This window comes from Eulemur rufifrons, chromosome 19 (assembly GCF_041146395.1).
Source record: "Eulemur rufifrons isolate Redbay chromosome 19, OSU_ERuf_1, whole genome shotgun sequence".
Lineage (NCBI taxonomy): Eukaryota > Metazoa > Chordata > Mammalia > Primates > Lemuridae > Eulemur > Eulemur rufifrons.
Window position 1 is genome coordinate 45,908,786 of NC_091001.1, and position 24,531 is coordinate 45,933,316.

At 43.9% G+C, this 24,531-nt stretch overlaps 1 protein-coding gene across 1 annotated transcript; it reads left to right on the top strand.

Moving 5' to 3' along the window:
• The first annotated feature begins 9,399 nt into the window (after positions 1-9,399).
• On the top strand, positions 9,400-24,200 carry SLC20A1 (solute carrier family 20 member 1). The gene is made up of 11 exons (XM_069494442.1): positions 9,400-9,581; positions 9,971-10,588; positions 10,750-10,890; positions 11,085-11,170; positions 15,783-15,879; positions 18,143-18,262; positions 19,720-19,989; positions 20,097-20,655; positions 21,478-21,663; positions 22,120-22,204; positions 23,253-24,200. Exons 2-11 carry the CDS (start codon positions 10,240-10,242, stop codon positions 23,406-23,408), a joined length of 2,049 nt encoding a protein of 682 aa, XP_069350543.1. The 5' UTR covers positions 9,400-9,581; positions 9,971-10,239; the 3' UTR covers positions 23,409-24,200.
• Positions 24,201-24,531: the final 331 nt, after the last annotated feature.

A 24,531-nucleotide genomic window follows, 5' to 3' on the forward strand; every position in this document is an offset into this window, starting at 1 on the left:
AAAAGGAAGGTGACAGAGAGAGAAGCACTGAACCTGTTGAGGAGAAAGAGCCAGGTGAGGCGGAGGGGTAGATGGAGATGCTAATCTTGCATTTCATGACAGGCTGCATCCCCGTATCCCTCCATCGTGTGCCGGGTCTCCAGCCTGTGCCTGCTCAGCCCCCCCACAGGCCCTGGTCTGCATTCTTGTGGTTTGATGGCAGAGGGAAGCCAGGCAGCTGGACGGACCAGGCACTCTCAGGGAATGGCCAGGGGTTCTCAGCTCAGGGCTGAGCCCTGAGCACCAGCAATTTTCTCTTTTCCTTTTGCTACCTCTTCTTCCTCCTTTCTCCATATAGGGCCCCATCAGAACTGGTGGCTGGAAGTCACCCCGAGGGCTGTAAACATCAGTGAGTACTCCGAGGAGTTGCCCCTGTTTTGGGCACCCAGGCATAAGCAGACGGACAGGAAGTGAAAGTGGGTAACCACTGGGAGGTGAGGGCAAGGGCTGGTCTGTTTCATCAGCGCCCTTGGCAGCAAGCCCTATGAGCCGGCCTTCGCTGAGATGGTGAGTAACTACAGATTTAGAGTTCCTAGCAGCAAAGCTGTGTCTCTCAGGGTTTGGTTATCCATGCTGACCCCATAACAACCACCCTGCCAACTGCAGGGAACATCAACAAACAAGGAGGTGACGGTGAGGATGACCTCACTGGAAAAGCAAACGTACCCCTCAAACCCTGAGGGAAGGAGGCCTCATCGACTGGGCTGGCTGTGGGGGCAGGCCGGGAGGCGGTGGATGGAGGAGAGGACCAGTGTGAAGGAAGAGACAAGCTTGCTCAGGAAGGGAAGTATAGGCTGGAAAGGGAGGCAAAGAGAAAGCCACCCTGCTGAGGTTAAGAGTCCAAAGGTTTCATTCTCAGTTTCGTTTAACTGAGCGTTAAAGAGATGCTAAAGGGGAAGGCTGATGTTGGCAAAGGAGATATAGATGGGTTATTAGGCTACCTGCCACCTGTGTAATCTGAGGGAGACCAACAAATATCCCCCAGCCTTGAACCTGGCATTTTCTCTTACGTGCTGAGTGGGCATCCAAACCGGTACAGTTTGGCAGTATCATTTCACATGAAAAGATTCACACAGCCCATGATCCAGAGAACCCACTTGCACAAGGACACACACACACAAACACACACATGCTTTATAATGGACTATCATGCAAATAAAAGAAAAAAATCAGAAAGATCTATATGCAGAGACATGCAAAGATATCAAAGACAAAGGAGAAGTTGTAAAACTCCACAGTATGATTTTGACTAAAAAAATAAAAATGATATATATTACATATTAGAGAAAAATATAAATACCTTATATGTGTGCATATCACAAGGAACTGTTAATAGTGGTCACTTTGGGGGTTAGATTAGAAAGTTGGGATTCTAAGGAAGTATACTTTTTTAAAATTTCAGAATATTACAGGGCTACAAAAGTTTTGGTCACATAAATTGCTTTTGTACCATTTGAGTCAAAGTTATAAGTGTGCCCATCCCCCAGATACTGTGCATTGTACCCATTAGGTATGAATTTACCAGGAGGTGTGCTTTTAACTTGATACCCTTTTCTATGGTACAGTTTTTACAGACATGAACATGTATTATTTTTATAATAATTTTTAAAAATCTTGCCCTAAACGATTTCCCCTATTAGTCTAGTAGTTTCAGCAACCATATTTTATGAACTAAATAGTCGGAACACAAGTCTGATAAATATGAATTCTTATGGGGACAATGGAAAAGAGAATTTGCAACAGAGGTCACTCCATGAAGTACTCTCTTCCCTTCTCTCCCATACCTGGCCTGAAGGTTGCATCCCCATCAGGATAAGTTTTCCTCTGGTTTAAATCTGGAGGCAACACAGGACAGTGAGAAGACTGGACTTGGAGTCATTTATTCATCAAAAGCCTACCAGGGCCCGCTGTGCCAGGATTCCGGGCCCTACACCCACTTACTAGTTATGTAGCTGTGGGCTCTGACTCTCATGTTTTTGTAAGACAGGGTAATAATATTAATACTTGCTCTGTCTACATCACACAGATGTGAAGATAAAATGAAACAATGCTTTTGAAGGTACCTAGAACCAGAAGGGTGAGTCCTATATATATTTAACGTTTTTATAAATCATCATCAAAATTGGATTTTATAATCATCATTTAAAAAGTAGAGGCATTATCCAAGGTTACGGTTAAAAAGTTCAAATCCCTGCAGATGGTGGGTGTTGAATGGGTGAAGCAATGAACATTCCTGAAATGGAGATATTTTGGGGTATACTGCTGTAAGTTGCCCCCAGGAATAAAGTTGCTTTTGGAAAATAAAGCTGGGAAGAATTTGTGCCTAACAGATGAGACCACCAACCACAGAAGCATTTCATCCTAAAAGATGGTAAATGTAGTGCATACAAAATTTAGGGACACCGAAATCCAAGTAATATCTAAATCAGCGCCTGCTAAATGCCAGGGATAGTGCTAAGCCCTTTCCTTAGTTAAGTCTCATATAACAACCCTATTAGCTCCACTTTACAGAGAAGTTAAGCAACTGGCCCAACTTCATAGCAGGTAAACGGTAGAGATAAGATTCTAATTTCAGATAGTCTGGCCCCAGGGCCCATGTGCGAACTACCCCTTACTTAAAATGGTAGGAGTGCTTGCTCAGAAAAATATGACTTAAAATAATTTAAAAAATGGTGGTTTTTAAATATCTGACTGAAAAAGAATGTGTTAACATATTGTTTCTAAACTTACCAGGTAACAAGAATCATTACTCTCCTGGTGATTGCTTCCCAAACTGCAGTGTGCACAAAAATCACGAGGAGCTTGTTAAAAGGAGATTACAGCCAGGCACAGTGGCTCATGCCTTTAATCCCAGCACTTTGGGAAGCTGAGGCCATAAGATCACTTGAGGCCAAGAGTTCAAGACCAGCCTGAGCAAGAGCAAAACCCCATCTGTACAAAAAATTGAAAAATTAGCTGGGTGTGTTGGCACAACCCTTTAGTCCCAGCTATTCTGAAAGCTGAGGCAGGAGGATCACTTGAGCTCAGGAGTTTGAGGTTGCCGTGAACTACGGTGACACCATTGCACTTTAGCCTGGGTGATGGAGCAAGATCTGTCTCAAAAAAAAAAAAAAAGAAAGAAAGAAAGAAAGAAAGAAAGAAAGCAAGCAAGCGGATTCTGATTCAGGAAGTCTGGGGTGCAGGCAGAGATTCTGCAAGCTCCCTTGCTGTTAGTCCTCAGACCACACTTTGAGGAGTAAGGCTCTAGGCAGAGGGCAAGACAGTCTCCATCATTGGAAATGAACTTCCCCACTGAAAATTAAGAAACGGAGTTCTGCTCTGAACCTCAGTCTCCCATGAGGCAGTTCCCAACAGCTGAAGCCCTCCTTTGAGCTCCCAGAACACCTGAATTCTGGACCAGCAAGGCCAAGGTGCAGCCCCAGGCCCTAGTCACTCCCCAAGGACAAACAACCTTCTGTCCCCCATCAGCCCTGTGGGGCTCTTCTGGGACAGCTTCCTCATACTGAGAGGATCAGATGCGGGAGGGGGCCTGAGCGGGCCTGAGCCTGTAGGGAGGGATGCTGGGGAGCAGGAAGCTCTGTGAGCTAGGCTGGGCTGTGGGACCAGAGGCCTGTCACAGTCTCCTGTGCTCTGGAAGTGTCTGCTGAGAGACTGAATGATAAATAGGGTGTCCTGGAAGATGGGTGTGGGGGTCATGTGCAGAAATGGCAGGTCTGGTGGGGTCGATAGGAGAGGTTGATTTTACCTCCTTGGCCGTTGTATGCACGGCCAGTCCTCGGTGTGAAACTAAAGTAAAGGAGAAGTTTGTGCCTTGTGAGGGCGTGGGCTGGTCCATCCTGTTGATCTGCTAGATCCACAGCAGGCTATTTGTGGAATGAACGAATGAATGGATGGAGGGCTAGGGAAGCCACACAGAGCCTGATGCTGTTGCCCTCTACCTCCTCCTGGGATGACTGTGTGGATGAGTCACGTCCTGCTGCACCCCTACCCCCTACCACTTTCTCAGCCTAACCACAGTCCTGGGTGTGGGGGCAGCGAGCTGACCCCTTTTTCTCCTGCCACAGGATCTTCATCACACACAGTGCCAGCAACTTGAGTTTCCAAAGAGTTGCCTTTCTTCCCCAATTAAGAGCTGAGAAAGCTTGGAGAAAATGAGGAGTCCTAGTTTACGTCTCCAGAGAGGTCTTACTGAAGAAGTACTCAGGATGCTGTGCTGTCTGGAAGCCGGCTCAAAGGAGGACCAGAAATATCTGGACCATTGCAGCTCTAAGGCCTGTGCTTCTGCTCCCTCTGCCTGGCTTTCAGGCCACATCACACCCACATGTGTGAACTCAAAACCAAAGCAAAGAGACCAGGCAATGAGCGGCCAGGGAGGAGGCACATACAGTCAGAGTGGGTGGCCACTCCTACACGCCTGCATCGCAGAGACATGACCCACCCGTGTGCCTGGCACCGCCTCCCACAGCTCTTGCTTGCTGTGGGGTGCTGGCCTGAGACCAGCCTCAACGAGTGTCTCCACATCAGAGCCTGGCTGTCTGGGTGCTTGACAGAACCCCACCCCTACCCCCAGCCCAGGTCCCCAGCTTCCAGAGGACCTTGTGGGGGCACAGCCACGCAGGCTGGGTGCCCAGTCCTGTATGGTGAGGGGTGAGGAAATGGGAAATGTCTGGAGACAGAGAGGCCAGCCACATCCAAAGCGGGTGGGAAAGTGGTGGTGATGTCTGGTCCTTGTTGAAAACATTATTTTGAACCTATTTCTTATAGGAATTGACTACAGGTGGGTTTTGTCTTGCAAGATAGGTTTCCTTTTTTGAGAAGTCTCAAGAGAACAGAGCTTTCAGGAACTCTAAGACATGATCAGGCCACTGCAACAACTTTATTTCTGGAGAGAACATGTGCTCTGGCTTCCTGCCTCTTCCTATTCTGGGGAAAGTGGGGCCAATCTTGGAGACTGGTCTCCTAGAAATGCCCTTTTCTGTTGCAACAGGGTTTGGAGAGACTTAAAACACAGGCTGTAAAAGCAACAGAGTTAATCAAAATGAGGAAAGGAGGAGGTTGTAAATGTGTTAAGTGCAAATAAATGTTAACACCTAGGGCTATCTCATACTTGGCTCTGCACTTACTGGCATCCTGAGAAAAAGCACTCACAATTTTTAAATTTGTTAGGTTCTTCACTGCTTTACCTCTTGCTTCCTTCTCTGTGCCTCCCTTTCTTCATCTGTAAAATAAGGTGAAAGTGCCTCATCAGAGCTTTAGGAAGAGTGTCACATGAGATCACACATGCAGAGCACCTGAAAGTGCCTGGCACAGAGTAAGCATTCAACCCAGATATTATTACTACCACCTCGTGCATCTGGAGATGGGGTGGGGACTGGTGTGCAGAGAGGTGGTTCTTCTTCATTGGAGGGCACCTACCTTCTCTTCCCTGGATGTTCTCTTCCCTGGATGTTCTCTTCCCTGCTCCCATTTAAGTCCTCATGGGTGGCCTCTGAAGCTGCCTTTGTTCCTGATCTGGCTCCACAATGTGTCCAAGCCCACTGAGTCCCCCTCCTCCAAGCAGACTATTTCCAGGATGCTGACTTCATGCACAGTGAACAGTGACCTCAGATGCATTTCCTTGACTGTGTCTCTGAGGTCAGAAACTGCAAAAGTGGTATTGTCTCCTCCTTTTGTCTGGACTTCCTCAGGGCTGGAGGGGCTGGGCATGGGGTCAGCCTTCCTACCTCTCAGTAGCTAAAGTCCACCCGCTGAGTTAGTCAGAAGTGGAAATATCCCCAAGGAAACTTCAAACCCACAGTGCTCAGCTTGGTGTTGTGTGGCATGCGGCAAGTTGTCTTGTTCTGTCCTAAAGGTGAGGGTGGGGAGGGACCTTCAGGCTCACAGGCTCAGTGGCAGGATTCACCAAAGATCCTGTAGGCGGTCAAGGTCTGGGCCAGGCCAGTGAGCCCATTCACGTGCCATGCATTGCAACCCTGCCCCTCTGCCTCTGGCAGCAGCCTGTTCTTCCTGGTTTCTCATTTTATCAGCAGTGGAAAAGTGTGAAAGAGTTTGGCCCAGATGGCAGGGGGACAGGGGTGGGGTCTTATCACCTGACACACACTTCATTTTAAACATGGGCTATGCACAGTAGGCCTTCAGCTAGTTGCTGAATAAGGACAGTAAGAGCCCTTTGGAAGAATTTTACGTACATTGATTCATTTAGTTCTCACAACAGCCCTGTGAAGTAGGAACTTTCAATCTCTCTCCCCTTTATTTCTTTTTTTAATTTTTATTTTATTTATTTATTTTTGAGACAGAGTCTCACTCAGTCACCCTGGGATAGAGTGCAGTGGCATCATCGTAGCTTACAGCAACCTCAAACTCCTGGGCTCAAGTGATCCTCCTGCCTCAGCCTCTGAAGTAGCTGGCACTATAGGTGCCATGATACCCCGCTGATTGTTCTATTTTTAGTGGAGACAGGGTCTCACCCTTGGTCAAGCTGGTTTCGAACTCCTGAGCTCAAGCAATCCTGCTGCCTTGGCCTCTCAGAGTGCAAGGATTACAGGCGTGAGCCACTGCACCCAGCAATCTCTCCCCTTTACAGATGAGGAAACCGAGGCAGAGAACTTATTTGCTCACCGTCACATGACTAGTGAGTAGCAGAGCTGGTAGTCTTATAATCTGCATGTTTAACCACTAGACCAAAGGCCTCCCTAAGATCCCAGACAGTATTTGTACCAACGCCTGGATTCTAACAGAGATTAGATTATCTTCAGGACTTTTTCCCCAGTGTGTCCACAGAGAAGGCCAGAACCAATGACATTTGTTCCTTAACTGGTGGACCTTATATATCCTCTTTGTGTTTTCAAAGCTCTCAACAGGTAGATAGAGCCCTACCTCTTCTTTCCTATGGGAGGATGAAACTATTCCAACCCAGGCTGCTCCAGGTCTCTAAGGGCCATTCCCCAAAGATCTCTTCTCTGGAGGTAAGCCAGTGAGGGCCTCTCCCACCCTCAGGCAGAGGCACTCAGTGTGCTGGAATGATAAGGATTCCTTCCCAAAGAGGAATGATAAGACCATTCCAGAGCCTGCAGATGGTGACAGGATTCATTTGCAACACAAGGGAATTTCCTCTGAATCTCCACGCTAGCACTCACAGGGTAAACTCTCCCCAAGGTCCTGGAGGGTATTTTCTCACCTAGAAGGAGAGTCACCATGGCAACCTCACAGTGGTGGTCCAGCAAGTGTTTGCTAACTTTAAGAGCTACTACCACAGACCATCAAAAGCATGCCCCTGTATGGACTGAAAGAAAGACACACACACACACACACACACACACACACACACACGGCAAAGTTCTAGGCAATTTCCTTACAAAAACCTTCTTTGAAAATTACTCCTTTAAATGGCAGAACATGAAGGGCTTTTAACAGATCAGTCTTTTTACTCAACGTTTTCATAACCTTGAGGGGAAGGGAGGTGGAAGGAGCAGTTCATTCTAAGGTGCCAGGATTAGATTCCAGGGTTAGTACTCCTGGGCATGAGCTTTCTTTTTCAGACTGACCTTGGGACCTATAACTTTCTTAGTTACTCATACAACTCCAGCAGATGTTTTAGGTAGGTCAGAGGACACTCAGGTTGAGAGTTTAAGCCTCTATAGATGACTCAGACAGCAACAATTTACAATGTCTTTGTTTCTGCTATTCAGTGCCCAGTTAGAGATGGCAAGTGTGGGGAGGGCTTCAGATCATTCTAAGCCTCATGGGGATTTCTGGCTGGAATTTTTTAATCTCATTACAACCCTGACAAGAGACCAAGACCTTAATCTCCCACGGAGTGACTGGTTAGTGTTGATCTTGTTACAGCAAGTGTTACTGAGGCTGGTGGGTGGTCCCGAGGACAAACCGAGCGGCACACACAGAGTCGGAAAATCAAGGTTTATTTGCCGGAGGGCTCAAAGGGGTCTCCCCACCAAATTCTGAGCCCCATCTACCTGATTTTTCCCACTTTTATTAAGTTGGGGTGGTCCCAGGGGTGGGGGGTCTCAGGTGGCTAAGGTAATAGGTTTAGTGTTATGCTGATGCGCCAAGTAATAGATTAGTTGATGGGCCAGGTAATAGGTATTATGCTGATGCGGGTCTTCCATGAAGGGTGGGGGTCTCAGCGGGCTGATGCGCCAAGTAATAGATGGGGGTTTCCCTTATCAATCTTAAGTCCTATAATGAAATGCCTCCAAACATGCAGAATGAATCTTAACGTCAAACTATACTATACACAACATAGGGGACCAGAAATCAATCTGCATCTCAAAAGGATAAGAAACCTTCCAGGATGCGAAGAGAACATCCCCTTACACCCTTTTCTACATCCTCAAACACGCATATTCACGGTAAGAGCAAAACGGAAATCAGCATTTCCTGAATATCTACTGAGTTCTAGTCACGTGCACAGGCGTTAACTTATGCAATTCCCACCACAAGGCAGGTACCGACCGCTAACATTTTACGTCCCTGAGAACGCAGTCTGAGAGATGTGGAACTTGCTCAAGGTGACACACTGCAGCAAGGAGTCAGAATTTGAATCTGAAGCAGTGTCCTTCCCTCACCCACTGCCGCACCACGGCACACACAGGTGTGCCACAGGGAAATTAATGACCCACAGCCATCCTGTAGCTCTGTGCTATAATTGGAAAGACGGCTGGTTCTTGTGACTTTTAAGTCCTGTTTTCACCCAGTGCATGACTAAGGGTGCAAAGCCACCACGTGAGCCTCCTCCTCCCACCCCAGGCGAGGGACAGTGCCTGGCCAAGGGCAAGTTACGGATGAGATAACGTGCCAGAACTGGATCCGGAGCCTCAGGCCACAGGCTCTCCCGCAGCGTCACCCGGAAGACGGGAAGGGTGTGGCCACTGGGTGCAGCAGGTTCCGAGTGCGCCGAAAGTGCGGCTTGAGGAGCGGCCAGCGCTGCAAAACAGGGCTTGCGAGGGAGGAACCAGGAATGACCTTGGTCGCAGCCTCTGTAACCCCGCATGACGACCTCCGGGACAAGGCGAGGGTACCCCGCGGTCTCCGCGGTCACCAGCCGGCGTGGCAGGACGGTGCAGGCAGGCCCGCGAGAGGCCGAAGGGAAGGGGCTGTCTCACCCCACGTGGACCGGCTCCTGCCTGGGGGCGTGGCAGGCGGTGTGGACCAGGCCAATGAGAGCCTTCGTTGGGCTCACCCGGCTGGGCACGCAGGACCGACGGGCTGCGTCATCCCGGGGGCGGGGCTCCAGGGCCGGCGAGAGGCGCGGCGGGTCACGCGGGTCGTGGCGCCGCCTATAAGTAGGGGCCGGCGGCGTGTTCCGCCAGAGTGATGGCTGCCGGTGCGCGCTGCGTGTTTTCTCTCCTCGGTTGCTGAGGCACCTGCGGCTGCTTTCTCGGGTGGATCGAGAGCACCCCAGAGTCGTCGCCTGTTCCGCTTCTCCGGGCCGTCTGCTCGCCATCCGTAGGAGCGTGTGTCCGCAGCTCCAGCCCGCCTCCGCCGCCTCGGTCTCCTGGTCTCCCTCTCCGCCCTTTCCTCTGGTGAGTGGCGACGCCGCCCTGAAGAGGCTCGCTCTTCTCCCCGGTTCCGGGCGCGGACGCCGCGGTGCGGGAGGCGGCCGGCTGGGCGGGTGCGGGCGGCGCGGCGGGCTTCTGGCTTTGCTTCCGTCCGCTTCCTTCCCCCACCCCGCCCGCGGGCCCTTTTTGGCGGTCCCCGGGCGGCGCGCGCGGGAACGGCCCTTTTCCGGTTTGCGCGCGGACAGCGCGCGCGGGCTGACGGCTCGGGGTCCGACTGGGAGCTCCGCGGGCGGCGGGGGCCCCGGCGCCACGTGCCTCGCCGCGTCGCGCGTCCCGCGGGGCCAGGGGCTGAGGCGGCGAGCGGAGGGCAGAGCGGAGTGCCGCCGCTATTGTCATTTCTCCCCCTCCCCCAGGATGAACTCTCGTCCTTTCTCTTCTCCGCCATGGAATTCCGCTCCGTGCGTTTAGCCCTCCAGAGCCAAAGAACCCCCAGACAACAGACGCCCAAACACAGCGTATAGCAGTAACTCCCCTGCTCAGTTTCTGTGCCGTAGTTTACAGTATTTAATTTTATATAATATATATTATTTATTATAGCATTTTTGATACCTCATATTCTGTTTACACATCTTGAAAACCGCTCGTTAATTCTCTTCTTAATTAAAAAAAACCACTATAGAGAATGGCATCTACCGTGGCAACGCTGATCGCCAGTACTATAGCTGCTACTGCTGCTTCTGGTCAGTCGGTGGACCTCTGGATGGTCATCGTAGGCTTTATTATTGCGTTTGTCTTGGCATTCTCCGTGGGAGCCAATGATGTAGCAAATTCTTTTGGTACAGCTGTAGGCTCAGGTGTAGTGACCCTGAAGCAAGCGTGTATCCTAGCTAGCGTCTTTGAAACCGTGGGCTCAGTCTTACTGGGGGCCAAAGTGAGCGAAACCATCCGGAAGGGCTTGATTGACGTGGAGATGTACAACTCGACCGACGGGTCGAGACAGCTGGTGGCTGGCTCAGTCAGCGCTATGTTTGGTGAGTTCTTTTTATGTATTGTCCCCTTAGCGGTGGGTGAGCAAATTCGTATCATGGGTGGTTCCATTTTTGTGCTGAACCTTTCAGATTATTGCCTTCAGAATGCATTGCTTACATAATGGAATTTTTTTCAATTACTTAGTAAAACTTGGTCGTTTCAGGTTCTGCTGTGTGGCAACTAGTGGCTTCGTTTTTGAAGCTCCCCATTTCTGGGACCCATTGTATTGTTGGTGCAACCATTGGTTTCTCTCTCGTGGCGAAGGGACAGGAGGGTGTCAAGTGGTCTGAACTGATAAAAATTGGTATGTTTGATTCTGAATGGCTTATTCATTTTTATTTTTGTCATATGTTACCATGGCATTGTGTATGGGAGTTTATGGTATAAGGTGGAGGGACGGACTTGAGAGTTTTGAAAATAGAACATCAACATTTAAAGTGTTTTTTGGTTTCTGATTTTCCTTATTTAACGTTTTTTCCTCAATGTGTTTTATTCCAGTGATGTCTTGGTTCGTGTCTCCACTGCTTTCTGGAATTATGTCTGGAATATTATTCTTCCTTGTTCGTGCATTCATCCTCCGTAAGGTAACCCTTCTCTCCCCATTATGACCTTTCCTTGGTCACACTCAAACCCGATGGCATTCTTGCAAATATGATTAGTTTGTGGTACATGGCCTTGGAACGTTCTTAGTTCTGTACACCTCTCGTATGTTATGGAGTTCTCCTAAAGACATAAGTTTTTAATACCCAAGAGGCATTAAAAAATTGGATACTGCTGTGTGTCAAGAAACAGGAGAGACTGGAAGTGAAAAAATAAGGAAATTTATTTAGGTTGTCTTTGTGTAGGTGTATGCAGATTATTACTTTCTCTAAACTGCCATTATATTCAGGCCAATTTGGAGTGTATGCTTGGGGTTCAGCAAATCACGGTGTTTCCTGTGGCTTTTACTAAGCTGCCAGTGAAATGGGTGTTTTGCAGTGCTGATAATCATAACCAGTTTATAAGCTGCTAGATGAGGACGATTCCTCTCATAGTGACTCTTCTTCAGTTTCTCAGAATAAGTAAAAGAACCAGTAAAGGTAGTTTTTGGCCCCCGCTCCCCGGAAAAAAATTTCAGGAGGCCATTTCCTGTCCATTGGAAAATCTCTTTTGAGGGACCAGATAGCATTTCTTTTTCTAAAGAAGTCATGCCGGCTCCAAAATAAATGTAGACAGCAAGGGATTATGTTGGCATTGGACTGGGTTACAGCAAGAATAAATGTATTTTTCTCAGGAACAAAGTTGTCGGTTTTTCTAAAGTGAATGGCTCTTAACTGTCCATTGTTCTTAAAAATGCCCTTAAACTGTAGAAATCTGAGTGAAGGGGGATAGGTAGCTTAATCCCAAGGGGTAAGAATGTATTCAGACTCGCTTCTTTGGTCTAGTTTTAGGCTTCTCTAGGGAGGGATTTGTCTCTTCTCTACAGAAATTCTATGACTGGTAAAGCAATTCGCTAATCACTATTGACTGTAGCCTGTGTCTGGCAGAAGATAGCAGTTTAACACTTTCAAAACTTGAGACATCTATAGCTTGGTATTATTCGACTGAGAGCAAACAGTTCATTGATACTTAACAGACTCTAAGTTTGGTACTGTTTGATTCAGCAAGCAGGTATGATGAGCACCTACCTACCCACTCCCCACAGGTGTAGTGTATAATAGGATGCTTTAATTTGAGGCTCACTGGTAGTCATGGATCAGGTTTTTTTAGTGTTCTTGTTAGAGCCCTGTATCCTGCTACATACCAGAGAATCAGAAGCATTAATAATATCCCTATTAAGAATTCCTGTTTTATAAAGGTTTACACTGACCGTTTGTCGATTATTGGGAAGCAGATCATTCCGATTCTGGAGAGGCTTTGTGTGTCTCACCTCAAAACAAACTTGTCTTTTTTCCTGCAGAAGGAATGGTGGTGCTCTGAGGTGTAGAGGGATTTTCAGGTGCCCTCAACCTCTCATTTAAGGAATGCATGCCAGGTATTTGTACCTCCACCCTGTTATTGAGAGCTTCAGTTAGATACATTAACTTATTTCTGAAGTATGTGCTTCGTTTTTTTTGGTTGTTTGTTTGTTTTTTTTTGAGACAAGGTCTCACTCTGTCTCTGGGCTAGAGTGCCATGGTGTCATCATAGCTCACTGCAACCTCAAACTTCTGGGCTAAGCAGTCCTCCTGCCTCAGCCTCCCAAGTACCCAGGACTACAGGCGTGTGCCACCATGCCTGGCTAATTTTTTCTGTTTCTTGTAGAGACGAGGTCTTGCTTTTGTTCATGCTGGCCTCAAACTCCTGAGCTCAGGTTATCTTCCTGCCTTAGCCTCCCAGAGTGCTAGGATTACAGGCATATGCCCCTGCACTTGGCACTGAACCATGTCTTTCTTACATGAGTGTAGGGATGGGCATAATCAAATGATTGAGAATGAGTAGAAGTGTTTAAAACAATATTGACTGAGGACCTTCTTCACTCTATGTCATGTGGGTGTGCACACCCACACACACACACACTCACACATTCACACATTCACTCTTGCATGCCAGTCTTTCAGTAATAGATGGGGTGTTTTTAGTTGATGAGTTTGAATATTTCTGGTTACTATTAGGTTTTAAATTTCAAGAAAACATCCTTACATTGGTAAATTTTGAGAATCCTGCCTGCTAAAGTATGAATATTTCAGCATTCCGACTCCTAAAATTCAATCTTGAAAATTAAGATTAAAGTAGCATTTTTAAAATTTCAACAAAATTGATTTTTAAAATTTTTCAATTTTTTGAATGTTTGTCCCAACTATGTGTATAATACAGTAGGAAAAGACAGAATGGAGGTGCGATGCTTCTGTTAAGGGTGCTGTCCTTACACAGAAGGAGTGGTCTACTCCTCCTACTGTTGTTGAGTATCTTTAAATTCTAGTAAAAAAAAAAATGGGGGTTTCTCTATTCTCCCATTTGTTAGGAATCACATTGAATATATCTAGGATATCTTCCTTTTCTTTAGACAAAAACTTACAGGAACATCCAAATGTACATATAAACTATTCTGGTGAAGATAAGGAGGATCTGAAGACCCCCTTCCCATCCCACATAACTAGATGATGAGGTATTCACATTATTTCCAGGTAAAGTTTTAAGCGTGTGAGGTGGATCAAACAGTGATAAAAACTATTTCATGAAAATCGTTAGTGCTGGTTCCCTCCTGGGAGGGACAGGCAAGGAGGCTGGAGAGGGAGTAAAAGGGAGAAACCTTTCTTGTTTTACCTTTTTCCTAGACTCTTAGGAACTTTGACTTTTTAAAAAAGAAAAACTATGAGCCTGTAGTTCATAATAAACTATTAGTAGTAGTGTCGTTCGTTTACTACCCCATCTGAACTACTTTATGCAGAGAATACTCACGTTTCCCTCAGGGAATACTTAATTGGGCTGTACTGGAGCATAAATACTTAGGCTGCTACTTCTTACCTCTGACCAGTCAAGTACAGTTTGATTTGTATTAAATAGATACCACATTACCAAATAGTCTTTGAAAATCTGTTAAGAGAAGTCCCCATATAATGTCTGTAGAACCCTAAAGGGTTTTAATTTTTGAGGGTATTGGGTTTTCTGGAGAATTTTCTTAAGACTGTGGATAGTCCTTAGAAGAAAAACATATACTTCAGGTTCATAACCTTGTTGACTGCCCTCTGAGTATGACCACTGTTGAGATATTCAGGGATGTTTAACCCTTCCTAGGTTCTGTAGGGGGTTGTTTTTGTTTTGGTTATTTCACCTCCTGTTAAGTGTTTTTGTAAACAGTGGATGAGAGAATAAAAATATAGAGTGGTTTTCAATGAGGGCCCATCTCTGTTGATTTGGGATGGCACCTTTCCTCCACACAGGAGTCTGTGAACTTTCTCTTGTTTCATAATCTTAAGCCACTACCTCCTTCTCCCCAGTATATTGATTGTTCTTGTCAGAAGCTTTGGAATCACTTGGGTCTTTCCCTCCCTCTCCCTCCACAAGATTTTCTATTGGAATTGTGATCAAGATAGCATTAAACTTGTAGGCCAAGGTCTTTAAAGTTTGGCCTTCCCAAATATTTATTCAGATCTGTGCTACCCTTTAAGTGTTTGACTTGGGTGTTTTCCTGTAGAATTAATACACATTTGCTGTAGTGGCATCTTCGCATTTTCAGCCACAACTGGCCTTCTTGAGGTTCCTTAAACATTTCAGATTTTTGCCTCGGGGCCTTTGTATGTATTGATGCCTGTGTCTGGAACATTCAGCCCCCAGATAACCAGAGGGCTTGCTCCTTGTCTTTCCCTAGTTAATGCACATGGTTTGTTGGCTTACTATATTCATGTCATGCTCACTCTTGGCAAACCCCCCCCACCAGTTAAAATGTGCCCCTCCTTCCATCATTATCCTCTTACCTCTCTATTTTTCTTCACAGCATTTGTCAGTACTTTACATTATTCCATACTAGAATTTGAGTGTCAGTTCTGTGAGAAAAGGAACTTGTCTCATTCCCTCATATATTTCAGCGTCGGGATTAGTGCTTGGCATAGTCTGTTGAGTGAGTGGATGACCTTTTGCACGATTGATTTTTATCTTTGCACTTTGGTAAAGCATTATTTATGGCATATTTATCTGATGTTTAGATAAGATGGTTATTGCAGGTATATTCTGCATGTTTTATTTTTAATCTTTGAAAGTAGGAAGTCAGGTAAGCACTGTTCTAACATCTCACAGCCTGTTTCTTTTTCTTTTTTCTTTCTTTTTTTTTTAGCCAGGAAGGGAAAGAGGGACAGGAATTTCTCTCACAGCCTGTTTTTTGACGTCTCTTACAATTGTGTAGTAGAGCACAGGCATGTGTTCAGGTTTACATGTGGGCTTCAGGTACTTTAGAATGTGGGCATGGAAGGTGATTATTCAGGATGTTATCAGTCACTGGTGTGGGTAGCCTTGTTACAAATAGCAAAAAATAAATAACCTTCAGGTAGAAAATGGAATGAGCCTTCATAGGGAGACTTCCTGCATTTCCAGGAGCAAATGCAGGAAAAACCCAGTTGGACTTGTAAACTACCCTGGAGTAACAGTTTTGGCACTGTAATTTTCAAACTGGCCCTGTCACAAGGTTCTGTGGAAATGGTTAACAGCTTTTAAGATATTTCTTCTAATGATGTTTTATAGGCAGATCCAGTTCCTAATGGTTTGCGAGCTTTGCCAGTTTTCTATGCCTGCACAATTGGAATAAACCTCTTTTCCATCATGTATACTGGAGCACCGTGTAAGTATATACTAAAATATTTAAATGTGAATTTAAAGTTGTTTCCAAGACTTGCATTAAATGCCCAATTTACCCTTTTTGCTTTACAGGGCTGAAATCTCCTAGAAGGTGGCTGGCCTGCGCCCATTTCAGAAGGCTGCAGGCTAGTGTATGCTGAGTTAACCTAGATAGTTTTTCAACCAAAGAGACCTGCTCAGATTCTAAATCACTATAGACCTTTCCTCTTTAGTCTTCACAGGATCCATCGATAATATGATCTTCTCCCTCCCTTTCTCCTATCTATGCCAAAAATGCTGGAATTGATAACGGACCTTGACTAATGAGTCATTAGTTACATCTGGTCTTCAATAATTAGTCATTGAGGACTGGTTTGCTGGATATTCTCCTTTTTCTCTCCCAAATGGAGCTCCTTTATTTCTAAGTACTAAATTTACTCCCCTAAATCTGCTGTTGAATGAGAAGAGTTGGGATGTTTAACACCTGCTGTAAGTGCACTTGGAAGAAGAATTCATGCAGCTAAGAGGAAAAATAATTTGTGAGAGTATAAATGTTGAAATGTTGATTACTTTCATGTTTGGGAGTAAGGCAAGGCATGTATTAAATTATGGTGCTACATGTTCAATTTAGCAAGTATAGAAGATTGATAACTTGTAACTTGTCAGGCAGGACATATAGTTTTGGTATCTAGGCTCATTTAGCTTGATGGTCTGTGACAACATAGTCAGTGGCTTTTATTCTTTTGACCCACTGGAAGAACTACAGGCCATACATCATCAGGAAAGAAACAGACAGCTTTATGAGAATATTGTTCTTACTTAGGGGATATGGAACTCTTATCATGTGCAGGTGAAGAGAAGTTTGTATGTCAAATTTTCATTCTGTTGTACATTGAATTCTTAATGTTAAACTAAAATGTCTCCCATGAGGTTCTAAGCAGTCATGGTTTATGTGGAGCAGTAAAACTCATAGTTGGGTAAAATTAGAGAAATTTCAATCATTTTGAAAATGGGAACTTCGATATTTTTGTTCTGTCCTTTATGGCTCATTTACAAGAAAAACCTTATCTCCCCTTTTGACTTAACAATCCAGAGAAATTTTGATAGAGATAAATTAAACTTCATTTATATTTTTGTGTGACTACATGATCAAAATGGAAAACAAATTAAAATGAAAAGACTTATAGGCATCATAGGATTTTAGTTTTGGAGGGCCCTCAATTTATATCTCATTTTTAAAGACTCATCATTTTGGAGTGTAATAGAATTTCCATTTTATAGTTACAGAGGGTTCCCTGACTTACAATGGTCTGACTTAGGGATCTGTTGACTTTATAATGGGCTTGTGGGTATGTGACCCCATTGTAAGTCGAGGAGCATCGATAATTTAATGCATAAAAGCAAATAAAGCAAAGCAAGCAGAAATAACTAAGCTATTCTTGGATTAATTACAGATCATTATAACATGTTTTAGACTTAAATAGGGTTGTACAGTGCTTTGCTTCTGTCCTTAGTGTAGGCTAATAGTTTGGAGCCTATTGGTATGTAAATGACAAGTAGGTAATGACTGATATTACTGATCCTTAAGCCATATGAAAAGTGTTAGTAGCAAGTCTCTTAAGACAGCTTGTTAATGCAGTTACCACTAAACTCCTTTTGTGAAAGACAAAATTTTTTAAACTGTTATCTTTTGATAGTTAATATTCCTATTTTCTATATCTTAGTTTGATAATGCTTTCAAAGAGATGATCTTGTTAAAGGATTTTACTAAAGGCTGGTACAATGGATGTTATCCCTTTTCCACAGAATTTTATCAACATGACAAATGTGACTACTGAGGCACTTTGCTTTTTTAATGTTAGAATTTGTACCAATATTATATATGACAGTTACGATTAGGAGCTGGGGAGTGAAATGCTTCTGTTTTTTTCATAGTTATAGTCGTAGATCCTCAGAGTATAGTGATTCTTTCTATCCTTTAAAGTGAAGAAAGTAAAAAAAGCTAGTATGTGAAAAAACTTAACGACACTTGAGTCTAGCAGGTATGTAAGTGGGCCAGGCTCGTGTGGGTTTAAGATGATCACTGGATCTTTCTCCCAAATTTGTGTAGCCACTAGCACAGTAAACCCTATGGAAACAAAGTTGGCAGTGCCTGTCAAGGGTGATGGGCTGGCCTGGGGAACCCTTCAGTCCCCAAGGAGGGTTTACACAGTGTTGCAGGGGGCTATTGCCCTGGGGTTTTCAAGATGCACCATTTTATCTCCTAGTGCTGGGCTTTGACAAACTTCCTCTGTGGGGTACCATCCTCATCTCGGTGGGATGTGCAGTTTTCTGTGCGCTTATCGTCTGGTTCTTTGTATGTCCCAGGATGAAGAGAAAAATTGAACGTAAGTAATAACTTGTAGCAGAAGTTTACTAATGTGCTTATTTGTTTTTTGTTTGGCCACCTGTAAAAATCCACTATTTGGACAGATTGGCAAAGTAAGAGATTTTAAATGGAAATGTGAGGGTACAAGTTTGTGCAGACTGTTCCTAAACGGATTTAAAATGACCTAAGACACAGTCATAAATAATATTTGACCTATGCTGTAGAACAAGCTGGGCATTTAATTTGTTTCTTTAACATATCTTGGTCAGTTGCCAGTGGTATGATAGAGGAATTGTTGTGTACGTTAATTGGGAAGTATAAGAATACCTTAATGAAAACTAAGATAAAGGTACACAATATTTTCCAACTTTTGCCCCCAACTATTTGTATTTCAGATTCCGAGAAGGAAAGCAGAGTCTAATGTGCATATGTGTGTATGTGCTAGAATACGTGTACACATTGTGTATTACAATTACACATTGTATTTGTGCTAGAGTTACAGCACAAATTCTAGAAGTAGATATTTTGAAGTGTCATGTGAAGGAATTATTTAGGCCATTACAGCACGTTGTTGTAGCATAATTAAATACCAGGTAAATTTTGGTCAGTTTTTATCTATGCAAATGCTAGATTAGCAAGTCAGAGTTTCTTTAGAAGCTGAGGGATGCACAGACTGCAGTGGCATTGGGAAGAATGCTGCGTCACTGCAGCTGAACTGAGGAGCCTCCTAGAGGCTCTCCGCTAGTCTGGCTGTGCTGAGTGCACGGTGGGAACAAGGTTTTCAGTACTGTCTGACCTCATTTTCCCCTCAGTCTGGGAGATGAGGTAAGTCTTCCTTTCATGCTAGTGTATAGTTGGACTGAGGTGCCTGAATGGGTAAGTCAGTATACTGAACACTGGTGTGATAGGCAGAAGATACTCTGGTCTGTTCGTGGGATTTAGAGCCCTTAGGCATATCTCTGTTTTATAGAGGTGGGAATTAAAGTTGTCACCTTTAGTTTGCATTGAGCTGTGTCACTTTGCTTGAACTCTAGTACTGAAATTTGGAAGATTCTTTTTTTTAAAAAGAACATAAATTAGGTGCAGTCCAGATTTACAGTCTTCAGCCCCATGCTTGAGTTACCTTCTGCTACAGAAATGGGTCAGCAGAGAGCCAAGACGAGTTCTTACATTTGTAAGGGGTTGTAAAAATAAAAACAAGAACCTACAACAGAAGCCTGCAAAACCTAAAATATTTACTGTCTGGCCCTTTACAGAAAGTTTGGGACCCCTGATACGGGCTGTTCTGCGTTGCTGGTTTGTGTTCCCAAGTGAAAGATGACTTGGCAAATAATAAAGCAGGCAGGAAAATTATCCTGAGTTTTAACTTAAGTTTACATACATTCTTATTTTGAATGGATTTTTTAGGGTGGGAGAAAAAATGATGTGCAATAAGGTAGTATGGTCAAAACCAAACCAAAAACCCTTTTTTTCTAGGAGAAATAAAGTCTAGTCCTTCTGAAAGCCCCTTAATGGAAAAAAAGAATAGCTTGAAAGAAGACCATGAAGAAACAAAGTTGTCTCTTGGTGATAGTGAAAATGGGAATCCTGTTTCTGAGGTAGGGTCAGCCACTGTGCCCCTCCGGGCAGTGGTGGAGGAGAGAACAGTCTCATTTAAACTTGGAGACTTGGAGGAAGCTCCAGAACGAGAGAGGCTTCCCAGCGTGGACCTGAAAGAAGAAACCAGCATAGACAGCACCATGAATGGTGAGCTGGAATTCCAGTCTCATTTTGCTATCTGTAGTGGTGAGAAAGCTTACTGTTTTGGACTTGATGCGTTTTGTATTGAATGTTACCTTTTTTGTCTTGGCTAGGTGCAGTGGAGTTGCCTAATGGGAACCTTGTCCAGTTCAATCAAGCTGTCAGCAACCAGATAAACTCAAGTGGCCACTATCAGTATCACACTGTGCATAAAGATTCTGGCTTGTACAAAGAGCTGCTCCATAAATTACATCTTGCCAAGGTGGGAGACTGCATGGGAGACTCTGGTGACAAACCCTTGAGGCGCAATAATAGCTATACTTCCTATACCATGGCAATATGTGGCATGCCTCTGGATTCATTCCGTGCCAAAGAAGGTGAACAGAAGGGTGAAGAAATGGAGAAGCTGACGTGGCCTAACGCAGACTCCAAGAAGCGAATTCGAATGGACAGTTACACCAGTTACTGCAATGCCGTATCTGACCTTCACTCGGCGTCTGAGATGGACATGAGTGTCAAGGCAGAGATGGGTCTGGGTGACAGAAAAGGAAGTAGTGGCTCTCTAGAAGAATGGTATGACCAGGATAAGCCTGAAGTCTCTCTCCTCTTCCAGTTTCTGCAGATCCTTACAGCCTGCTTTGGGTCATTTGCCCATGGTGGCAATGATGTCAGGTCAGTCAAACTGAATCTTAGCATTGCTGACTCTATTTTTAAACCATCTTACCCTTTCTATAAGCCTGTGCTTGTTGTATTGGTATTCATACCACCATGGGACACTGAATAATCTAGATAGGTTGAGTGAGGTAATAGCAGTTATTGACTTAGTGAGACGGTAAAATTTTATTCTTTAGAGCAGCAGTCCCCAACCTTTTTGGCATCAGGGACCAGTTTCATGGAAGACAGTTTTTCCATGGGCCTGGGTGGTGGGTGTCATGGGTCGGGGGAGGGTGTCACGGAGCTCAGGCAGTGATGCGTGGCCCGTTTCCTAACGGGCCATGGACTGGTACCTGGCCACAGCCTGGGGATTGGGGACCACAGCTTTAGAGGAATTACAGAGTGTTTTTAACTTTATTTCTGCATATTATAAATATAGGTCTGTCACAGAGTAGGCTTCTGTTTATCAAGGTGGGATCCAGTTCTTGGATAGTAAATTTGATATAAGATGAAAAACTTAAAGTCACTGCCCTAGAGTGAGTGACTCTGTAGATGATTAGTCTTAGTTCAGTGGTTTGTAAACTGTTTTTTGGAACCTGGGAGTTGGTTTAAGCTCCCTGCAGGAGGAAAGAGGCACCACATGTGTGGGACTCCCTCCATCAGAGCTGCATTCATTTTTTTCTGTTAACATATTTGGGGTCCCATTTATTTCCTTTGAAAGAAAGGTTTGTTTGCTAAAAGAGCTTGAAAGCTGTGCTTTGGTAAGTCATTCAGCAACTTGGATCTTGCCAAGATCTAGTTCTGCCAGAAAAATCACTTTCACCCTCTTGTTTCTTCCAGCAATGCCATCGGTCCTCTGGTTGCTTTGTACTTGGTTTACTACACGGGAGATGTTTCTTCAAAAGTGGCGACACCCATATGGCTTTTACTGTATGGTGGTGTTGGTATCTGTATGGGCCTGTGGGTTTGGGGAAGGAGAGTTATCCAGACCATGGGGAAGGATCTGACACCAATCACACCCTCTAGGTAAGTAGGTAAAGCAGGTCTTAGGGAGGTGAGTGCTCATTTTCTTTAGAGATGTAATACTGTAGAATGCTAACACACAAATCTTTCCAGTTAAAGTAACCAAATTTGTATAAGTTCGTGATGATGTTGGTGTGAGCTTTTCAGATTTTACTTACCGTCTGGCCCTTAAACGTTTTAGTTGGATGTTTTTTTCACTATTTTGAAATTCTTCAAAATGAAAGTGCAGACTTTATTTAATAATGGACTTCTAGAAGAATGCAGAAATTTAAACCTTAGAATAAGGAAAAGGCATCCCATGGCCTGATTGAAAGTAGATTTCAGGAGTTATAGCAAGTAAAGATGTCAGTGGAGGTTTTGTCACTGAGTAGAACAAAGCAGAATTATGTTAACTCGAGGTAGTGTTAGCTTATCAAATAAATAAATAAATTCTTGACAGTAATCTTTTTATATCTGTAGTGGCTTCAGTATTGAACTGGCATCTGCTCTCACTGTGGTAATTGCATCAAATATTGGCCTGCCCATCAGTACAACACACTGTAAAGTAAGTGTAATATAAATGTCATGTGTCTTTCAAGTGGTTCTAATAATATGTAGGATTTTTAATTTTACGTTGATAAATTGACTTAGAAGTTTTATGCAGTCGGAGTCTTGAATTTACAAGTTTAGGACAAGTGACAAGAATAAAGGCTTATGTTTTACAGTTTCTTCTATTTAAGCAGTTCTCCCCAAATAATGGGAAAGTTCTTTTATATAGAGCTAGCTACGATTTCTGGCTATGAACCTCTTCCTTTGTTGCTTAATCTTCCCTCATTGCAGTAGCTTTATAAATTTTTTTGATCTCAGGTATTTAGCACTGTTATGTTCTCTTTAGTTTGGATGTGTGTGCCAATAAACTGGCCAGCTGTTTAATTCTGGCCAGGTGGGTTTTTGCTACCATTTGTGGTGACTGAAGGCCTGGTATTAACAAGTCTGTGAGGCTTGTTGGACTGTTGGAAGGGCCCTATATTTATAGAAAGCACTGAGAAATTTAGGGATTAAAGTACTGAGAAATTTATTGAATCTTAAGGTGCTGAATGACCATTTGATAATTATAGGATAAGGAAGAAACTGGCTTCCTTAAGAGAATTTAAACTTGCCCATCATGGAAATTGCCCAGGTATCCTTTTTCTACCAGGATGTCTCCTGGCAATCATCTTACTGAATTTAGTATCAGCCCCCCCTTTAAAGGATCTTTGGAAAACCTAAAGCTTAATTTATTACTAAAGGCAGTACATGTTCATTAAATTCTAATAGCTCAGAAAGGGAGAAGGAACTGTTGTTGTTGTGGGGTTTTTTTTTTTTTTTTTTTTTTTTTTGTTTGTTTGTTTTTTGGTATCACATTTTACCACAGGTAGCACAGATTTAATGATTGGATTTTTATATTACCTTCATCTTCCCATGAGTAATCTTAGCCTGTCATAAACCAGCTTTCATGGAATTGGTCTCATCCAATTGTCTGGGGTTCCTTGCGTAAACAATCCCTGGTGTCTATTTGCCAAAATATCTTTGGCACTTCAGTAACCAGTTGCCTTGGTCTGTTTCTCTCCTAGGTGGGCTCTGTTGTATCTGTTGGCTGGCTCCGATCCAAGAAGGCTGTTGACTGGCGACTCTTCCGCAACATTTTTATGGCCTGGTTTGTCACAGTCCCCATTTCTGGCGTTATCAGTGCTGCCATCATGGCAGTCTTCAAATATGTCATTCTCTGACTGTGAAGCTGTTTGAGATTAAAATTCGCATCAATGTTTGGGACCACCTTACACATTCCTGCTCCCTTGAAGAATGACTACAGTGTTACCGAAGACTGACAAGAGTCTAAAGTTTGGGAGCTAGGGGAGGGAAGTATTACTTGTGCTATAATTGCTTTTGTGCTAAATATGACTTGTCTCAAAATTAGCTATGTAAAAGAGCCAGCGTTTCCACTGGTTCCTGCTGAGGTCCCCTTTCCTTCTGGGCTGTGAATTCCTGTACATATTTCTCTACTTTTTGTATCAGGCTTCAATTCCATTATGTTTTAATGTTGTCTCTGAAGATAACCTGTGACTTTTTTTTTTTTTTTTTAAACAACCATGCAGAGCCATTTGACAGAGTGTGCTTTGCTTTGTTGGTTTCACCAGCTTCTGCCCTAACATGCACAGGGATTTAACAACAAAAAATGTAACTAAAGCTTCCCTTGTAGTCTCTTATATAATAGAGTCATTGGTACTCTGTCCTCCTGTCTGTGGTGGCAGGTTCTATTGGCATATGTGGAAACTTCTTAGAGGGATGAGGTTCTTTGAACACAGTGAAAATTTAAGTTCGTAGTAACTTCTTTGCGAGCAATTCATTGACAGATACTGCTAAGAAGAAGTAAGAAGAAAAGGTCTTTTGGCAATCTTGATTCACTCTTTAAGATTTCTGGCAGTGTGGGATGGATGAATGAAGTGGAATTTGAACTTTGGGCAAGTTAAATGGACAGCCTTCCATGTTCATCTGTCTACCTCTTAACTGAATAAAAAAGCCTACAGTTTTTAGAAAATTTGTTCTCATGGTTTTTGTTCATATTCATAACATTTGGGCTCCTGATCAGTAGGAGAATATGAATAACTTAACAAGTAAAAGCTACTTTCCAACTTAAATTTCCCCACCCCTCCCTGTTTCCTGTGACCCCAGAATGTGCATGACTTTACTCCATAGGGACTATTGTAGCAGTTTGGCATTATCCTTTTTAATAGCATAGCCTAGACATTTTCATGTTAGTATACATAGACCTACTCATGGTTTTTAACAGCCACAGTTTTCCTGTTTGAACTGTTCTATTTTACTATAACTTTTATGAACATTGTTTCCAGC